At 41.3% G+C, this 19,233-nt stretch overlaps 2 protein-coding genes across 3 annotated transcripts; one reads left to right on the forward strand and one right to left on the reverse strand.

Annotated features, from left to right (window-relative positions):
* Positions 1–5,704: 5,704 nt before the first annotated feature.
* Positions 5,705–12,434, reverse strand: LOC120030862 (ubiquitin-conjugating enzyme E2 S-like). 2 transcript variants are annotated; one of them, XM_038976348.1, is made up of 5 exons: positions 11,977–12,434; positions 10,469–10,616; positions 8,214–8,404; positions 7,613–8,024; positions 5,705–7,536 (listed from the first exon to the last, which is right to left on the reverse strand). In XM_038976348.1, exons 1-4 carry the CDS (start codon positions 11,977–11,979, stop codon positions 7,665–7,667), a joined length of 702 nt encoding a protein of 233 aa, XP_038832276.1. In that variant the 5' UTR covers positions 11,980–12,434; the 3' UTR covers positions 5,705–7,536; positions 7,613–7,664. The 2 variants fall into 2 exon arrangements, with proteins under 2 accessions (XP_038832276.1, XP_038832275.1); XM_038976347.1 differs by having other exon boundaries at positions 7,609–8,024.
* A 3,980-nt stretch (positions 12,435–16,414) lies between these two features.
* Positions 16,415–18,909, forward strand: LOC120031450 (josephin-2-like). The gene is made up of 5 exons (XM_038977215.1): positions 16,415–16,670; positions 16,882–17,010; positions 17,260–17,385; positions 17,643–17,837; positions 18,231–18,909. Exons 1-5 carry the CDS (start codon positions 16,534–16,536, stop codon positions 18,340–18,342), a joined length of 699 nt encoding a protein of 232 aa, XP_038833143.1. The 5' UTR covers positions 16,415–16,533; the 3' UTR covers positions 18,343–18,909.
* The last annotated feature ends 324 nt before the right edge of the window (positions 18,910–19,233 follow it).

The following is a 19,233-nucleotide window of genomic DNA, read 5'->3' on the forward strand; positions in this document are numbered from 1 at the left end:
GACCCCGATCATACAACGCCTATGGGATTGTGCGACTGGTCTCACTAAGGTCCGCAAAGCTCAAGTGCGCTCCCATTGGTCGCTCGAACTGGCGTTGATGAGAGTTCTATCCAGGGCTTTCGGATGCTGAATTCCAACCCATCAATGATGGTCTGTAATTGGCTTAAGGAACTGATTATGGTTCCAATACGATTGGTTCCAATACCAGAAAGACTGTATACAGAAGACATGAGCTATCCTTCTCAATGATGCACTGCAACTGCTATGCAGAGCCGGATTATGGACCATTATGGACGGAAAACGTGCCACGGGGCCCCCGACTTCCAGGGGGCCCCCAAGATAGCATATGAACACATCATAAGCAATGGCAAAGTGTGTAGAATTACAGGAAATCAGCTTTAAAACTGCAAAGTTTACTCTCAGCATCATGCCAAAATGTGTAGAATAGCAGGAAATTAGCTTTAAAAGTGGAAATTTTTCTCTCAGCCTCATGGTCTAATGTGAAGAGTAGCATGAGATAAACTATAAACAGCACATTTTTAACTTTGCCCCATGGCAAAATGTGTATAATTGCATGAAATTAGCTTTAAAACTGCAACATTTTCTCTCAGCCTCATGACAAAACCCCCTGGAGGTAGGTGCCCCGCGGCCCAAAATGAGGTAGTCCAGCCCTGCTGCTCTACAGTGTCACAGGTGTTAGAAGAAAAAAATGAAGATGAAAATTAACAGCCATCAGTCGTCATGATGCTGCTGGTCATCAGATGATAAATGCGCAAAAATACATCAAAATGGGGGGCCTTTGATATTTTTCTGCCTTGATGCATTCTCTCACTATCTTTTTTGTGTATGTGGGTATTAAAAGAGAGAGCGAGAGAGAAAAAGAGAGAAAGAGAGAGAGAGAGAGAGAGAGGGGTGCACCAACGGTTGCCACAGCAACTGTGTGATTATGTTGGTGGCAATTATGAAAGGGATGAAAACGGGGTGGGGGAAGAGGACAGGCGCAATCCAAACCAGAACACTGATGCGTGTGAGTGAATCTGTCAACCATGACGGATAGGCCTAAAATTTCAAAATGTGATAAGACGCTGATGTCTTCAAAGAAGTGAGAGAAGTTTGAATCCCTAATTCCATGTAATGTGCATAACACATAAAGGTATTTTTTTGTATGTGTTTCATTAGATTTCATAGAATAATGACTATGTTCATTTATTTTTGACAAAGCACATCATACTCCCAGATTACAATACTAGCTCTTGTAGCCTCTCAGCCAACAGTAAAGCATGGGGCTTATTCATGGTGTTAAACCCCGCAGATAATAAGAGAAAACAATAATAGCCCTGTATGACATATGTATGTTCTATACCTCTATGAACAGCCTGAAATGTTTTCCCAAATGAATAAGCCCATGCTGTGCAAATCCCAGAAAGAGAGAACAGTATTAGGTTATGGGTAAAAAGGGCTGGCAGAAGCCAGCAAAGGGGAGAGAATACAGACATTGTCCCCAACCACTGATACAGCAGGGTCAGATATTGGGCTTGTTTGAGTGGTAAGGCGAAAGCAACCGACTGTAGACGAAGGTTGAGGAGTGAAGTTGGGGGAGGTGCATCTGCGACAGCCAAAAGTCAGACACTGATGTGGTTTTCCTACAGCAAGGCTCAGTGTAACATGGCAGTGTTGCCATTGCGTAGAAAAGTTGTTCTTTATAATGTTGAAATAAACACGTCTCCAGCCCCCATATCACACACTCACTAACTGAAAATATACAGTGACAAAAAAAAGTATGTGAACCCTTTGGAATTCCCTGGATTTCTGCATAAATTAGTCATAACATTTGATCTGATCTTCATCTTAGTCACAATAGACAAAACACAGTGTGCTTAAAATAATAACACACAAATTATTGTATTTTTCTTGTCTATATTGAATACATAATTTAAACATTCACAGTGTAGGTTGGGAAAAGTATGTGAACCCCTAGGCTAATGCCTTTTCCAAAAGTTAATTGGAGTCAGGAATCAGCTAACCTGGAGTCCAATCGATGAGACAAGATTGGAGATGTTGGTTAGAGCTGCCCTGCCCTATAAAAAACAACTCACAAAATGTGAGTTTGCTATTCACAAGAAGCATTGCCTGATGTGAACCATGCCTCAAACAAAAGAGATCTCAGAATTGTTGACTTGCATGAAGCTGGAAAGGGTTACAAAAGTATCTCTAAAATCCTTGATGTTCATCAGTCCACTGTAAGACAAATTGTCTATAAATAGAGAAAGTTCAGCACTGTTGCTACTCTCCCTAGGAGTGGCCATCCTGCAAAGATAACTGCAAGAGCACAGTGCAGAATGCTCAATGAGGTTAAGAAGAATCCTAGAGTGTCAGCTAAAAACTTACAGAAATCTCTGGAACATGCTAACATCTCTGTTGACAAGTCCACGATACGTAAAACACTAAACAAGAATGATGTTCATGGGAGAACACCACGGAAGAAGCCGCTGCTGTCCAAAAAAAACATTGCTGCCCGTCTGAAGTTCGCAAAAGAGCATCTGGATGTTCCACAGCGCTTCTGGCAAAATATTCTGTGGACAGATTAAACTGAAGTTGAGTTGTTTGGAAGGAACACACAACACTAATGTGTGGAGAAAAAAAGGCACAGCACACCAGCAGTATGGTGGAGTGAGCATCATGTTTTGGGGCTGCTTTGCTGCCTCAGGGCCTGGACAGCTTGCTATCATCGACGGAAAAATGAATTCCCAAGTTTATCAATACATTTTGAATGAGAATGTAAGGCTATCTGTCTGCAAATTGAAGCTCAACAGAAGTTGAGTGATGCAACAGGACAACGACCCAAAACACAGAAGTAAATCAACAACAGAATGGCTTTAACAGAAGAAAATACACCTTCTGGAGTGGTCCTGACCTCAACCCGATTTAAAATACTATGGCATGACCTCGAGAGCGGTTCACACCAAACATCATATTGCTAAAATGAAAAAGTTTTGTAAAGAGGAATGGTCCAAAATTCTTCCTGACCATTGTGCAGGTCTGATCTGAAACAACAGAAAACGTTTGATTGAGTTTATTACTGCAAAGGAGGGTCAACCAGTTATTAAATGCAAGGGTTCACATTCTTTTCCCACCCTGCACTGTGAATGTTTACACGGTGTGTTCAATAAAGACATGAAAACATATAATTGTGTTATTAGTTTAAGGAGACTGTGTTTGTTTATTGTTGTGACTTAGATGAAGATTAGATAAAATTTCATGACCAATTTATGCAGAAATCCAGGTAATTCCAAAGGGTTCACATACTTTTTCTTGCCACTATGTGTGCACATTTTACGATCAATTGGCAAAGGAGAGCCTCAAATATCACATTCATTTGTACATATCCACTGTATACATGAATTGCAGCAAAGTTGGTTCCTGTTTCAGTCATGTCTTTGGTCACATTGGTGTGGGTCATATAAAAAAAACAAATGATTGGTTGACAATAGAGCCTCCCACAATGCAGGTGAAGGCTGCAGGATGAAGTTGGTGAAGAGCACCTGCAGAAACTTACTGTCGAACCTTCATGACCTTTGATCACATGATTTATGTAAAGTTGGGCACGTTGAAGTGGATCACTTTTGTCAAATCGTGACTATCGTTGGTCACTACCATTTAAAGTGTGTTGCATTATAGTTATAAAAATTGTCCGCATTGCGCCTACATGTCGACTGCATGAACCTTACAAAAATCATGTGATCAAAGGTCATGCAGTTTTTGAAGTCGCCGCCGCAGTTGCTTCTCATCACCTGCGATATGAGACTTTCTAATCATTTAAATGTACACACATTAAGTTTTCAGCTTGTGAGTGTGTGATAAACTTTCACATTTATTCTGAAAAACTTTTGCAAACAGCAGCTATGTTGACACTGCCATGTTGATTTGAGCCTTGCTGTTGGAAACCCACTAGTGTCCAACTTTCTGCTATTGCAGATGCACCTCCCCAGACTTCACCCGAAGACTTTCATCTAGTCGGCTACGTTACACGTTACGTCCCGAAGCTTTTGTGCATGTGCAAGATTCTGTACTTTACAGTCTCAGATCTACTCCTAGAGAACCTCCCTTCACATTTCTATCAATTGTGAATGATAACTCAAGTATTACCGGTGAAACATCCATGCAGCATCTGCATACCAATCATATCTGTTTCAGGGGGATATGCATATTTAGAACTTAAGAAGTTAGTGTAGTCACGAATTACCCTACACTGCAGTCAGGAAGTACCCTACAGTGTAGTCACAAATTACCCTACACTGCAGTCAGGAAGTACCCTACAGTGTAGTCACAAAGTACTCTACAGTGCAGTTAGGAAGTACCCTACAGTGCAGTTAGGAAGTACTCTACAGTGCAGTTAGGAAGTACCCTACAGTGCAGTTAGGAAGTACCCTACAGTGCAGTTAGGAAGTACCCTACAGTGCAGTTAGGAAGTACCCTACAGTGCAGTTAGGAAGTACCCTACAGTGCAGTTAGGAAGTATCCTACAGTGCAGTTAGGAAGTATCCTACAGTGCAGTTAGGAAGTACCCTACAGTGCAGTTAGGAAGTACCCTACAGTGCAGTTAGGAAGTACCCTACAGTGCAGTTAGGAAGTATCCTACAGTGCAGTTAGGAAGTACCCTACAGTGCAGTTAGGAAGTACCGTACAGTGTTGTTCTATTATGTAGTGAGCGAACGTGTTAACAAGCAGACGGAGTTAACAAACTGAAGCATAGACTAGCTGTGCTTAGTTCAAAATAAAATATTTTGCCTAATGGAGCACGATGTTGTGTTGGAGAAAAATGTGACCATTTGTACAATCATCCTAAAATCTCAGAAGAAATTACACAGTAACATAGTATGCTACTCTTTTTGGTTCTGTTATGTAGACCAGTATCAGTGTTTTTGCAGACATTGTTTCAGCTTTGATCTAAGTATCTAAACGAGCGCCAGTCGCAACAGTAGCCTGTTCTTTATGAGTAAAGCCAAGACTGTGTGTAAGGTAGAGAATTTCACACGAGCAAAAGCTTCGGGACCTTCAGCTGTTGGGAAGATGGGGCCAGAAAAGTTGGATCCGCAGCCACTCCGTATTTTCTATCCCCATAATCGTCAAGGTGGTAGGGTACTCTGATAGACGGTTGAATCAACCTTTCCACTGAGGGGGACTAGAAGGTGAAAAACCTTTCTAAACAGGGGGGTTTCCTAACGTCACCTCCAGCCCAACACTCAGGTGTCTGAGGGCAATACCAGGATGTCAGACATATTTCCAACCAGATGGGTAGCTGGTTTCTCTGCAGGCTGCTCACTGCAGCCAAGCCAGAGGAAGAAGCCCTTCATTATGTACGTCAACTGACAGCCTGCTAGCTGGGGGCACATTCCACTAGACTAAACAGGTGTGTATGGAATTCATGACACAATGGGTGGAGCTCAACAGTGTAGTGGCTCCCTCCAACTCGTTTCCCCTGTTGCTTTTTCACCCATCCCCTGTTCTCAGACCTTTACAGATGAAGAGGAAATTAATCCTGTTTTTACTATGAAATATGCCCCAGATAGACAACCTACATTGGGGGCTCTCTAAAAATCTGATATCTCCCTTCTGTCATTATACTACTGTACCACAGAAAGCAATGCTATTCACACCGTAATATTTTCAATATCTTACCAACACTGAAGAAAGAACTAAATGATACATTTTTCCCCAAATATCTCTAATTTATTAATTTAAATAACTTAAAATGGACACAAAAATACCCACCCGTTAAGTATCGCACAATGACTGTTTCCCAGGCACCTTTTTCCACCGAAGTAAAAGACAACTGTTGATTGTTTCCCTGGGAAATGTAGGTGCCAACATGCATTTAGAACGGAGGGAGAAAACATGCCCGGGAAACCCAGCCAGAGGAGATCATCGACTGGGGAGTTCCTTTCTATCAAATCTGCTGAGGCTTCCCTATTGACAAATACATCGTTTTTCCCAAATCTGGCCCATATGGGAACAGGATAGGAGCTGGATAGTGCATACGACCGGAGCAGGTATTTGATCCATACAAATCAAATTAAAAACGTTTAACAATAAAGGTTCACAAGTACACTATTGGCAAATTAGTACTAAAGACCAGATGTGTAGCTATGACCATATAAATAAATATCCATAATTATATATGGGATATAATTAATAATCAATGATATGCACAATCCTGCACCCTAACCTAATCCTGTATGGACAATAACCTACTTCATACACACACCAAGACATCTGAATATAGACATGTCACTTTAAAACCACTCTTGCAAATACTGGACAATGAATAAACAATGACAATTTTGTAAAAATGCAAAAACAGAATAGTCATACATGGGGATAAACATTTACAAAAAAATAGGGGTGAAATCATTTTTAAAAGTAATAATCAGACCAAATGTTGCTCCCTTCGTGTCCATCTCATTTCGACCACTACTAGACAAACATTTTCTAGGAAAACTTCTCATTGTTGCTTCCTCATTTGACTACCCAGTGAATGACCATCTCATCATGTTTTGTTTCACTCTATGAATCAAAAAACATTGCATAATCTCCTCCACCCTTACGACAACCTGATTTCATATAAGGTAACTCAACTCAAACATGACAAAACATCTCACCAGTTTCCCAACACGAGCTAGCTGGGCAGTACACAGTACCATTTCAGCAACAGGAGCCATGTCAAGAAGGGGGTGGGGAAAGAGGCATTTTCTGTTTTTGCAAAATATCTAAGACATTTTGTTTAGTGAACACTGAACACAAAGAAGCCTAATTTCAGATAGGGGAGATGAGTCAGACTGAAGCTCAAACAGTCTAGCTACTGTATGACACACACAATCACTAGTGCTGTGTATGAAACACAATAAAACCTTTCTCAGATCATGACAGTGAGGAACCATGGAGAGAACTAACACATAGCGGTGAACCTATTTGAATTCAGTCACTTTTTCACAACATCCCTTTTGTTTTTAAACAACTTTACATACATGTTTTCCCATGGAAGAAGTGGTCAGAAAGTGACTTTCTCGACCGAAATGCCAAAAACATTCAGGAGATAAAGGTGCTCAAAGTTGCCCCGTTTTGCATACCCCACCCAAACAAGAAATGACTAAATAAATAGTCTGACAACCCTGTTTGCAAGCTTTTAAAACATATCAAATCTCAACCGTTTATCTTTTCCAGTGATGTAGACATGGATGTCTCATTGTGTGGTGGGGTATGCAAAAGGGGTCAAATTTGAGCACCTTTATCTTTTGTGTTTTGACATTCACTTTCTGAGCACTTCTACAACAGACAAATATGTACGGAAGGTTTCATTCAAATCAAAAAAAGTGCTGTCAAAAAGTAATTGAATGCAAATGGATTTATCCACAGGGGATTGGGAGAATATATGGCAATAAGGAATGAACAGGGATACCAGATGCAATGAGTACAAAAGGGACAGTACAGAGTCAGGGGTATAGAAAGAGTCTGGGAGAGGGGAACAATATTCAGTATATACACACACACACACACACACACACACACACACACACACACACACACACACACACACACACACACACACACACACACACACACACACACACACACACACACACACACACAGAAGACTCCAAGCAGCATTAGAGTCGTCTCAACGCTCGCTTTTTATCAGTTTTCTTCTTCCCTACAACATTACTATTGCTACTACTACTGCTGGAGGTAGTACTGCTTCCATTGGCTCCGTTACCCAGAGCAGCAGAGGGGGCAACCCCTGGCCCCATCGCCCTCTTGGTAGGGTCCCCTGCATGTTTTTTTGGCAGGGGGCCATCGGCGGGGTCCTGGGGCACCCCTGACGTCCCCCCGTGCCCCCCCATGGCATGGATCTCAGTCAGGAGGCGAGCACGGGACGCATACTCTGTATAGTCCTCCAGGAGCAGACGCCCCGCCTCCTCGTTGAGAGCTGACTCAGGGTTGGGATGGATCATAAGGCACTTGATAGTCTGAGGAGAGAGAGAGAATGAACACCAGTGAGTCATCAGGGTATATTTCAAGGTTTTCCTTGAACCAAGCAGAGATGACTATACAAAATGTTAAGAATATAAAATGCACCAGATACAATATTTTCTTTCACCCATTGCTATTTTGGATTATTAAGAAGCACCCATAGGAGATGCTTAAATGTTTCTTACTAGTAATACATGTCTGAGTCCCAGCTCTGCCCTCCAGTCCCTCTTCAGGACGTTGACACAGATCTCTCCCTTGTGGCCCACATTAGGGTGGAAGATCTTGGTTAGGAAGTAGCCCTTCGGTGGTGCAGCAGGGAAGTCCTTCCCCAGGACCAGTCGCATCCGGAAAACACCCCCGGCAAACGGGGTTCCTTCTATTGAAGAACAATAAATAAACCACGTCAAGCAGGGGTTGACATTACTGGTCGTCCAGGGTAGGTAAACTGAACAGTCGGTAAGGTGGAATCTGCCTTTTGTCCTGAAGACTAGCGTTCATTCACGTCGACTCGTGTTCCATTTGTTCATGTGCATAAGTGACAAAAAATAAAAATAATCCTGCCAAGTGATCACACAGTTCTCCCTACATTCTTTCACCTCCGTTACGCATCACTCCATTCAGATCCGACCGCTCCATCTACACAAGCGCATTGCGCACCCAAGCTCCCATTAAGACGATAGAAATTACTGCCTATAAAAATGCATCTAACAGACGGGATACACAAACAAAACTGTAGACAAGCTACATTCCTTGCCAAATCACGACAGCTTTATCACAAATTCGAAATGGACTGGTTGATTAAAGTAGGGAAATGTGTTCCAACTACGAGCTGCAGATTTGAAAAAGATTAATGCATCCGGTCTATTTAGCGAACTGCTAGTCTGTCATTTAGAATAGGTTACAGATGGACATATGTAACAAAAACATTGTTTTGATGAAGGTAAATAGCCAATAATAAGCTAATTACACCCTGTTAAAACAGGAGTAGGCTAAATGTGCAGTGATATGAGAAAGACGGACCTGTTTCGGTAGCAAATGTCAGTGCTCAAATGGCGGTAGGAGTCCATAATTTAACAAATTACCTTGCAACTCAAGTAGGCCTAAGTGTTTTCTAGTTCAGACAGTGAAGATTGGACAACTAAATAAAATGTTTAGGCCTTTGTGCCAACTGCCTCTAGTAGTGTGTTAGCTAGCCAGTGTATAATCTGAGCATAGTTGAGGTCTAACCTGAATTAGCCACGAAATGTCAAGTTTGAAAGCGACTTTTCTGGAAGCTGTGCTGCACCTTTTTCCTAAATTTTACCCCACATGGGCCAACCCCTAGCAATTCGTTTCAGCCAATGGGCTTCAACTCCTCGCCATTTGAGTGACAGTCAACAAGATACACACAGCAGAGCGAGAGAGAGCAATGACATGGTGCACATATCTGCACATAGTATGCAATTTCCAAGTACCACTTTTGGCTGCTGAGCACTACTTTCAGAACTATTGTCTAAAAAGTACACAAAAGTACCGGAGACTTAAATTTCATGCCTCTATGGAGTATTTTACATGTGTGATCATTACTTCATACTTTAACACACACTTTAACCCTTTTCATCAGAAGTCTGTCAGAGTAAAGGCGTCTGCATACTTCCCAGCCGAAACAGTTCGGAAGAGTTTGTGCATAAATTAAGACAATATTTTGTGCCGTTTTTGTTAGTTTTGGACTTCGGTAAGATTTTTTGTTGTTGTTCAGGCGCACATTTTTTCTTGCGGCAAGCCAAAGTTGGTAGCCAGAGTCAGTAGCCGAAGTCTACACCCCTTTGTCAGTGATTGGCCAACTGTAGGGATTCTTCAGTAAAGTCGGTTGTCATTCAACAAGAGACGACTCGTTTTCATGAAAATGTTTCATTGCGAAATACTGCAAACATCCTTGTCAAAAACATCAAAACTATTGACAGATTTCTTGAGTTATCTTAGATTAATTCTGACTATGCTGAGGAAGTGTATACTGGCTATTGCGTTTAAAAATGGACAAACAATACTATTTCTGCTTTTTACTTATTTTTCCAAGCGAAGGTCTTTTAAGGGAGTATGCGAGCACACTCGTTTGGTTCGCCTAGCCGACTTCGGCTAACCGCCAGCCAAACTGAAGCATGCTGACACCTTAAGGGAACTCCTTTACAGAATTAGCATGAAACTTATGACACTATTCAAACCCCTTTTTTCATAAGTGTGCTGACTCATTCAAACAATATTCAAATGAAAGGTACTTGATTTTTTTCTTTTTAAATACATTTGTACATGTAGAAGAACATTTTCGTTTTTTGGGCAAGTGACCATGACCTTTGCCTGTACCTTTTAGAGTTTAATGTCAACCCCAGCATTAAGCATGTTCTACATTACAGCTTCACCTAGGCAGACAAAACATTTCCCATGACACAGAGGTATGCGTTACCTGGTCCCTCGATGGCTGTATGGAGTTCTGTGATGTCTTCTTCGCTGGGGTAGATCTTGATGCCTTCAGGGGGATCTGCAGCTAGTGCAGACACCTCTTTGTACACCAGACGCAGAACCTGGGGCGGCAAGTTCTCTACATTGGAGTTCTATAAATAGGGCACACACATACATTACTATTCTGTCCCAATACCAACAGAAAGGTGCAAATATGGTAAATACTATAGATATGGAAACCACACATCCCATGATCACAAACACATTAATAACAGGAAAATCTCAGTAAGGGACAATTTCAGTAAAGCCGTCACCAAAATGGTTGCTCAGAATCAATGTAGCTATCTACTGTCTGATAAGCCTTTGGCCTGTAGCCGATTAAACTCAACGATTTATGATGGAGATGAGCTGCGATTAGTGTGAACAGACTGGTGCTCCTTCGTCACAAAATCAATTTTAATCAAAAACTACTGATTTCAACACACAAATAATAACCCACACACATTTCTGCGTGATTGCGGGGTATTCTTTGGATGCTATAATCAGTAGTTTTTGATAAAAACGATATTGTATGGGACTAAGAAACTCCAGTTTGCCCACACTAGTCGCTGCTCAACTCCATCGTAAATCGTGGTTGAGTCGGCTACAGTACAGGCCAGGTGGTGATTCACGATAATATCATCATGAGTACAGTGGATAAGCTATGTGTCACAACTGACATCTGCGATTTCAGCCAATGTCGGGCAGTTTACTTCATTGATAAATGTACAAACCGGTCAAAGTTAAGATATTGTATTAGCATTTTCTAGCCATACAAAACGGACATCAAGTTAGCCATTCTGTCTTTGTCAAATAAAGCTAGGTTGTAGCTAGCTAGCGAATTAACAGTTAGCCGAAAGCTAGCCTAAAATGACTGACTAGTTCACATCATTGTCAAGTCAAATAGCCAATGTACCATTAAATCGCCCAACCGTGTAACACATTGATGTAGTTCTTATTACAACACATCAATTTAGCTAAAAGAGAAGAAATAAGATATCTAGCTAGCAAGCTAACATTAGGTAGCTAGCCAGCCAAATCATCATCATTAGGTAGCTAGCTAACTTGCATAGCTAGCTACATACGCCAACTTTGGGGTGTGCTAACGTTATGATAGTTAATTTGCTGACAATCGTGTAAAAGTTAGTTAGTGATTAATCTTTATGTTGGACAGTTTTCCATTTAAATTGTGTTCGGGAGAAGTGTCAACATTTAACTACCCTGCAAAAGACAATCGTAGCTAGCGTTACATCAGCTAACGCCAGTTAGTTAACGTAACTATAGCAAGCAAACAACCAACCAACGTTATCTACCCAACTTAACTAGTTAGCTAAATTAGGTCTCGGCTAAGTAACGTTAGCTAGTTAACGTTAGCTAAACAGCTGGAAAACAATTAGACTTGCTTTGTTAGCTAGCTAAATAACCAATAATTGTATCCATTTATGAAAGTGTTTGTAAACAATTTTAACTTACCATGTCTTCCGAAGAATAATAGTATTCAGGTGACTGGGGCTAGCTAACTCTGTAATCCTCGTCTAAATAGCAACGGTAGCTAGCTACTAACAAATGCTTGCAGTTTATGCTTGATTGACGAACAAGTGGTCCACGACACCTCAAATAAGTTAATAAATGTAGTTATCGACGACTTTTTAGATCTCGAATGGCCAAGCAAGCGATCAAGTTATGCTAACGCGTTAGCCAGCTGCAGTTTGCTAGCTGAAATTCTTCTCGAAAGTTCAGATACTCTGATAGCACGTTAACTCCAATTCGTTATTCTGCTAAAAACAGCCTGCTTTTGGGGTAAATAACGTATACAGTGAAGGGAAGCGAGCTACTGGAAGAAAGTGTTTTTAGACAAAGTTATGTGGTGGCCAAGTACTAGAGTAGCTAGCCAGCTACTATTTTCGTTGACACGGAACACAACTACGATCTCTCAAATGAAATTGTGTTGTCTTGACCAATCGGGATTTTAGCCATACAACACGTGTACAAACAACGTAACCAACAAGACCAATTACATATCGTAGGTGCTCTGTCGTCATCATACTTGACATTTCCACCAGCCATCCAAAGTCGAGAATGTCAAAAATGCTTCCAAGCCATAGGTGCGTTTGAAAAACTCATACCCACCCAGAGGGTAGGCCTTCATCTTGACAGACAGCCGCACACAATATATTTTTTTTTCTAAATTTCAATATAACCTAACTCTACCATACAGTATACCTATAGACGGCAGTGTCAGAGGAAGGCTTAACAAATTATCAGAGACTGTTCTCTTTGCTGCCGCAAGTGGTACCAATCAAATAAATGTACCAAGTCTGGAACCAACAGGACCCTGAACAGCTTCTACCCCCAAACCAAAGAAGTTTCTGAGTGGTGCTGCGGTCTAAGGCACTGCATCTCAGTACTAGAGGTGTCACTACAGAGCCTGGTTCGTTTCCAGGCTGTATCACAACTGGCCGTGATTGGGAGTCCCATGGGGCGGTGCACAACTGGCCCAGCGTCTTTAGAGTTTGGCTGGGTAGGCCGTCATTGTAAATAAGAATTTGTTCTTAACTGACTTGCCTAGTTAAAATAAATAAGACTTCTAAACAATATTGCGAAATAGCTAATCAAATGGCAACCCTGACTACCTGCATTGACCCATTTTTGCACTGACTCTATGCACACTCACATATACTTACACTGACACCCCAACACACATATGCATACTGATGCCACACACGCACACACTTTCATACTCACCACATACACTGCTGCTACTGTCTATTATCTATCCTGTTGCCTATTCTCTTTAACACCACCTATATGTACAATACATAGCTACCTCAATTACGTTGTACCCCTTCACATTGACTCTGTACTGGTACTCCCTCGTTATTCACTGCATATTTATTCCTTGTGTTACTATTTCTATTTTATTTGTATTTATTTTATTTGATCTTTAACTCTGCATTGTTGGAAAAGGACCCGTAAGTAAGCATTTCACTGTGAGTCTACACCTGTTGTCTACGAACCATGTGACAAATAAAATTTGATTTGAATTGAATACTAGTCGAGGTACCAGTCTTTTTAGCTAACATTCAACTCCTTGCCACTCCTGTCATTTGCTTGGGCAAGGAGTGGAATGTAATAGCTGAGCAGAGACACAGAGATGGCAACCAGGCTAGAATGCAACAAATCAGAATTTAGAACGTTCGATGCTATCAGACGCATGAACTATTAGTCAAAATGTTAGATATGCTTGGTAATTACTACAATAGCAACTTTGTGTAACAATATGGTCGGCATTCTAATGTTCACACATAACGCCATCCATTCCAAGGCATTACAACAAATGTAGCTATTTCTCAAACCTGTCCACATAATTCTTTAGGATCTTCCACAAATCACCTTTTCACTCTTCATGACTTTTGGTGAGCAGCACAATAAAACCTGGGTACGTAACCCCTTGTTGCATGAGGTAAAACATTTATTTGCCCATTGTTAAGGTACCAAACCATCAAGCACTGGCATCCAACATTATAATAAGGGGTTAAATATCTGTACCTGTAAGACTCTTATCACATGTATTACTTGCATGGAGGAAACTTTTACAGCTCACAGCAAATCTAATGTAAGTGTTGCTTCCGTACAAACAAAAAACAGAAAACATCCCAGCCTGCCAACCCCAGTCTACTGACATCAGTGTGTGACTGAGGGGACATAAACTCAGATTGAATTTGAAAGCCCCTGGCCCTGACCAACTGTCCTGAGAACTATGGTCACAAAGGCCAGAGTGGGAAAGTGCCTACCATGTGCCAGACACAGAATATTGCCTGTTATTTAAAAGTAAATTAATGTAGATGAGTGATTATTAATGCCATCCTCAAGATACAGTGATACACCCGAGATTTGAAAAGGTACATTCCAAGTAACATTACATTTAAATTATTCCTAGTATCCATCATTTTGGAAGGGGAAGTTTTGGCTTTCAACCCCCACTGAGACTTTTTCATGCAGTATTTCTATTGACCACTAGAGTGCGCCTCATCACTACATTGTCTGCGTGTTTTTATTTTTGGATTCTGGTTCTGGATATTTTCTTCGAATTATTTGTAGGAAAACAGTGCACATAGATTTCCCCTTGTGGCCCTCTCTACAATCAGAAAATGTTTTTCGATTAATGACATGATTGCTTGTGTCATATGCAAATACTTTTTGTCAAATGTGATTTTTATGGCTGTTAATTGCGATGTAAAAATACAATAAAATACAATAAAGTCATTCAATCATTTTTATTTACATTAAACAGTTTATACAAAGGCACTAACTTGTAATGCTCATGTGGACAGGATGTTTGTGGCTTTCCCCATAGAGATAGATAGAGGACTCTAGTGCCCAAATGTCTATTTTAGAATGGGCAGCGCCATGAGCACTTTCACTATTTTGAAGTAGTCACTGGGTGGGACTTCCTATGGGTTAAGGAAGGATCACATAATTCCAACCAGGTCACCAGGAGGGATCAGCCAATGCATTATACTTGTGAACAAACATTCCATAACTGCAGGTGGCAGTAAATCGGCAAGCTTTATACCTGTTCAAACAACGCACTCCAGGTGGCAGTATGCACCAAGTGGCCGGTCTAGAAGCATGGTTTTGACTGCTCCCACAGTCTTGCTTCTGTACCGCAGTTTAATCTTAAGGATCAGACCAATTTTCGCCTAAATCTAACTGCCTGTAGCTCAGGATTTGAAGCAAGGATATGCATATTCTTGATACCATTTGAAAGGAAACACTTTGAAGTTTGTGGAAATGTGAAATTAATGTAGGACAACATAACGCAGTTGATCTGGTAAAAGATAATACAAAGAAAAAAAACATGCATTTTTTTGTTGTTGTACCATCATCTTTGAAATGCAAAAGGCCATAATGTATTATTCCAGCCCAGGCGCAATTTAGATTTTAGCCACTAGATGGCAGCAGTATATGTGCAAAGTTTTAGACAGAGCCAATGAACCATTGCATATCTGTTGAAAATGTTGTATCAAGACTGCCCAAATGTGCCTAATTGGTTTATTAATACATTTTCAAGTTCATAATTGTGCACTCTCCTCAAACAATAGCATGATATTCGTTCACTGTAATAGCTACTGTAAATTGGACAGTGCAGTTAGATTAACAATAATTTAAGCTTTCTGCCCATATCAGATATGTGTATGTCCAGGGAATTTATTTTGATACTTACAACCTCATGCTAATCACATTAGCCTACATTAGCTCAACCGTCCCGTATGCCCGGCCCAAAAGGACCATTTCCATACACTGTCACATAGAGAAGTCAGATTAGAAAATTCTTAAGACACTTAGTCATCTCCTTTGTGAACAAAACATCCAATACATTTTTCAATAATTGTTGCTGAGGCCGTTTTTCCCCATCACTCACAGCCGAAGATATTAACATTTTATATTCATCAAATGTCTGCTCTGTTTTTGGATGATGTGATGACGTCATCACTGCTTGCGCTGCTCCTTGTGCGGTTGCATCCCAGATATAGACGGTCCATGAAATTAATCAACGTATGCGAAAGTGAGTAGATTACCTTGAAAACAACGGGCGGACATCTTGGATGTAGTCTTCAGTTCTTATTACATCTCAGTGGTATGCACACATTCAGTTTGTTTACCAAATCATAGAAAATGGACAACTTCAAAATGGAGATGCCCTCAATTGCGCTGCCCCTGCTCTCACAAACGCCATAATGGTACATATACAATGATGCGATGTCTATCTAAGTCTATGGGCTTTTCCAGGCGCGCCATCTTTGCTGGCACCACGCATAGTTCCTGGCTTTCAGCACGCACTAATCACTGATTGGATAGCCTGATGCGCGTTGCAGAGAAATTCAGCGAGGACAAAAACGACGCTCGCTCCAATTTACGGGGCATGACAGTTGAACAACAACAATCAAGCTTCCGGTTTTCCCCATTCTTACTAGAGAGTTCACTAGCATGTTCTTGTGAGCGTAAAATCGCACAATCAGCAAGTTTATGTATAATAGATTTACGTGTACAGTAGGTACATTTTATTATTTTGTTTGTCGTGGAATAAGAGCACCGAAAGAGCTATTACTGACTTTGATACACCGCTTTATTTGGCCATTACACTGCGGACAACTTCCAATACGGTAAAGACTGATCTAGTTAGTTAGCTAATAATTGAATGAAATTAAGCATTCTATTGGACTTCGAATGCACGTGTTTTTTTCTGGAGTATTACAGAGGAGATGGCTATTGTTTTGTTCCCTTTTCACAGTTTTGTTGAAAGTTCATATTCAACAATGTATTGCACAGCTGCAGTCAACATGCTTATGTTTTGTGTATTTTGTCTATCAACAGGGTTATTATGAGCGAAGGAGAGGTTTTCCATGAGAAGCAGCGACTGGAGTTGTGCGCCATTCATGCTCTAAACAACGTTCTGCAAGAACAAGTGTTCACCAAGGAGACGGCAGATGACATCTGCAAGCGGTGAGGTCACTTAGGTCAGGCGATGTGTGTGTGTAATGTCATCTTTAGGGGGTGGTGTTTTGGCTAAACAGGGTTCTTTGTGTCAATGATAACACACAGACTCTTCAATATGCAATCTCTGCATGTAAATCATCAAGTACTGCTATAAGCCTGTGATCCAAAGAGCACCCACCACACACTTTCTCCATGAGTTCCAAGAGCATGTGAATCTGTTTTTACCATGTTCCCCTCTTTCCCCTTCCTCCCCAGGCTAGCTCCACAATGTGTGGTGAACCCTCACCGCTCGATGCTGGGCACAGGCAACTATGATGTCAACGTCATCATGGCTGCCCTACAGAGCAGAGAGTTGGCTGCAGTATGGTGGGACAAACGCAGGTCAGACTTCAATACCTCAGGGCCAGACAGATTCTGAAGAGATGATTGGCAATGAAATACACCTGTGTAATAAATCCAACCAAGTACTGCTACTGGTCACGAAGAGCTAAAGTTTTATTGACCAAAGAAAATATACTGATAAGAAAACTTGGCCACAGATTCTGTCTACTGTTCATCACTGTTCCTCCCCTCACCACCACTGTGGCTCTGTTGATTTTAAACCAACATCTCCTTCCCTTTTCCTATTTCTCCCTCAGAACAGTACAGAGTCTCTGTGTTGACAAGGTCCAGGGGTTCATCCTGAACGTTCCGTCACGTGTCTCTCTCGGAATTGTGTCCCTCCCCGTCAAGCGGCGGCACTGGCTTGCAGTGCGCCAGGTTAATGGACACTACTACAACCTCGACTCCAAACTAAAGAGTCCTGTCTGCATCGGGAACGAAGCAGATCTCCGGTGAGTGAAGGGAGGGACGACGACTTTGCAGACATGTATTGTACAACTCCTAATCAAAGACACAGTATCTCCAACTTTACGCTCAACTTCTCATGCTTGTTGTTTACAAACAGAAATGTCCCTCTGTAAAAAAAAAAATGTACATAGTAAATTTTACATAGTAAATTTTTTTTACATAGTAATCCTGTCAGGAACTCTTGAACGCAGCCCACAATTTGACTGTGGTAGACTACTAGTCAGAGTTCGATCTCATCCTGTTAGAGGAGTGGTCACATGGGGCTTACCACAGTGTCTGTTTGTTACAGTTTGTACTTTGCACTCTTGTAAACCAGTCTCTCTCACTCTCCCAATTGCTCTCTCTCCCTCACCACACTCCGCTTCTCTCTCTCTCAGTACATTTCTCAGTGAACAGCTGTCTCCGGACGTGGCAGAGATGCTCCTGGTTGTGAGGAGGGACGTGGAGGAGTACGGAACCTGGCTGAACTCTGATGACCTCAGGAAGTGATTCCTCTGGCCTGGGCATTCCATTCATTCAGCATGGGACTCAAACTCCTGCTCTACTCTGGAAAACAAATAACATTTTAGAAAACAAGAGACGCTTAACAGAAAGTACATATTTCAGGAAATGCATTACCGGTTGCTGAGGAGTGTGGGCACTCTTACACACACACACACAAAGTTCCAGAGATCATTTAAGATGACGGGGGATTTCTGTCCCAAATGGCTTGTTTGTAACAGTTTACTGGTTGTTGTTTGGATTTCTACACTACAGCTGCATCTATATCCTCCTTCTCTCTCTTCCTTCCTTCTCTCCCTATGCACTGCACTGTCGAGGTAGACCAGTTAGAACTGGTTTGTCTTTTAAGTTATTCTATGCACTGAGGTACCGAGGAGGCACTGGATGTCATGTTGACAACTGACTGTGTGAAAATAATGCTTCTATGTTTGTGTTCTGTCTGCGTCTACATCTAACTATGCATATCCAAGTGAATGGGAGCACTGTCTTTTTGTTACACGCACTCAAACTACACACACACTCAGAGGATATAAAGAAAATGTTATTTATATGTAACGATGTGTCTTGTTGTCTTTGTGTGCATACACTCTTTCAGAGGTTCAGCAGTACAGTTGAGTGATTTAAACAAGGCCAAACTTTATTCATTGTTATTATTTTATTTATATTAGACTCTGGAGTGAAAAAGGATGCCATTCAAAAGGAGCATTGATTATACCATACCAACGCAATTCAAGGGTTAACAAGGTCAGTAGGGTGTTCAATGAAATCTGACATCGCATATTTACATAACATCCTATAGAGACCCCAGAAACACACTGCTATATAGTTATTATTGCTATTTACGGAAGGGCTACTGCAGCACCAGTGGCAGGAGTTTTA

Source organism: Salvelinus namaycush, chromosome 37 (assembly GCF_016432855.1).
Source record: "Salvelinus namaycush isolate Seneca chromosome 37, SaNama_1.0, whole genome shotgun sequence".
Classification (NCBI taxonomy): Eukaryota; Metazoa; Chordata; class Actinopteri; order Salmoniformes; family Salmonidae; genus Salvelinus; species Salvelinus namaycush.

Coding starts and splice junctions, on each gene's coding strand:
- LOC120030862 (XM_038976348.1), bottom strand. Junction 8,405..10,468: donor TACAGCCATCGAGGGACCAG/GTAACGCATACC, acceptor GTTCTTCAATAG/AAGGAACCCCGTTTGCCGGG. Junction 8,025..8,213: donor GACTCAGACATGTATTACTA/GTAAGAAACATT, acceptor CTCTCTCCTCAG/ACTATCAAGTGCCTTATGAT.
- LOC120031450 (XM_038977215.1), top strand. CDS start 16,534: ATGTATAATAGATTTACGTGTACAGTAGGTACATTTTATTATTTTGTT. Junction 16,671..16,881: donor TGCGGACAACTTCCAATACG/GTAAAGACTGAT, acceptor GTCTATCAACAG/GGTTATTATGAGCGAAGGAG. Junction 17,838..18,230: donor GGGAACGAAGCAGATCTCCG/GTGAGTGAAGGG, acceptor TCTCTCTCTCAG/TACATTTCTCAGTGAACAGC.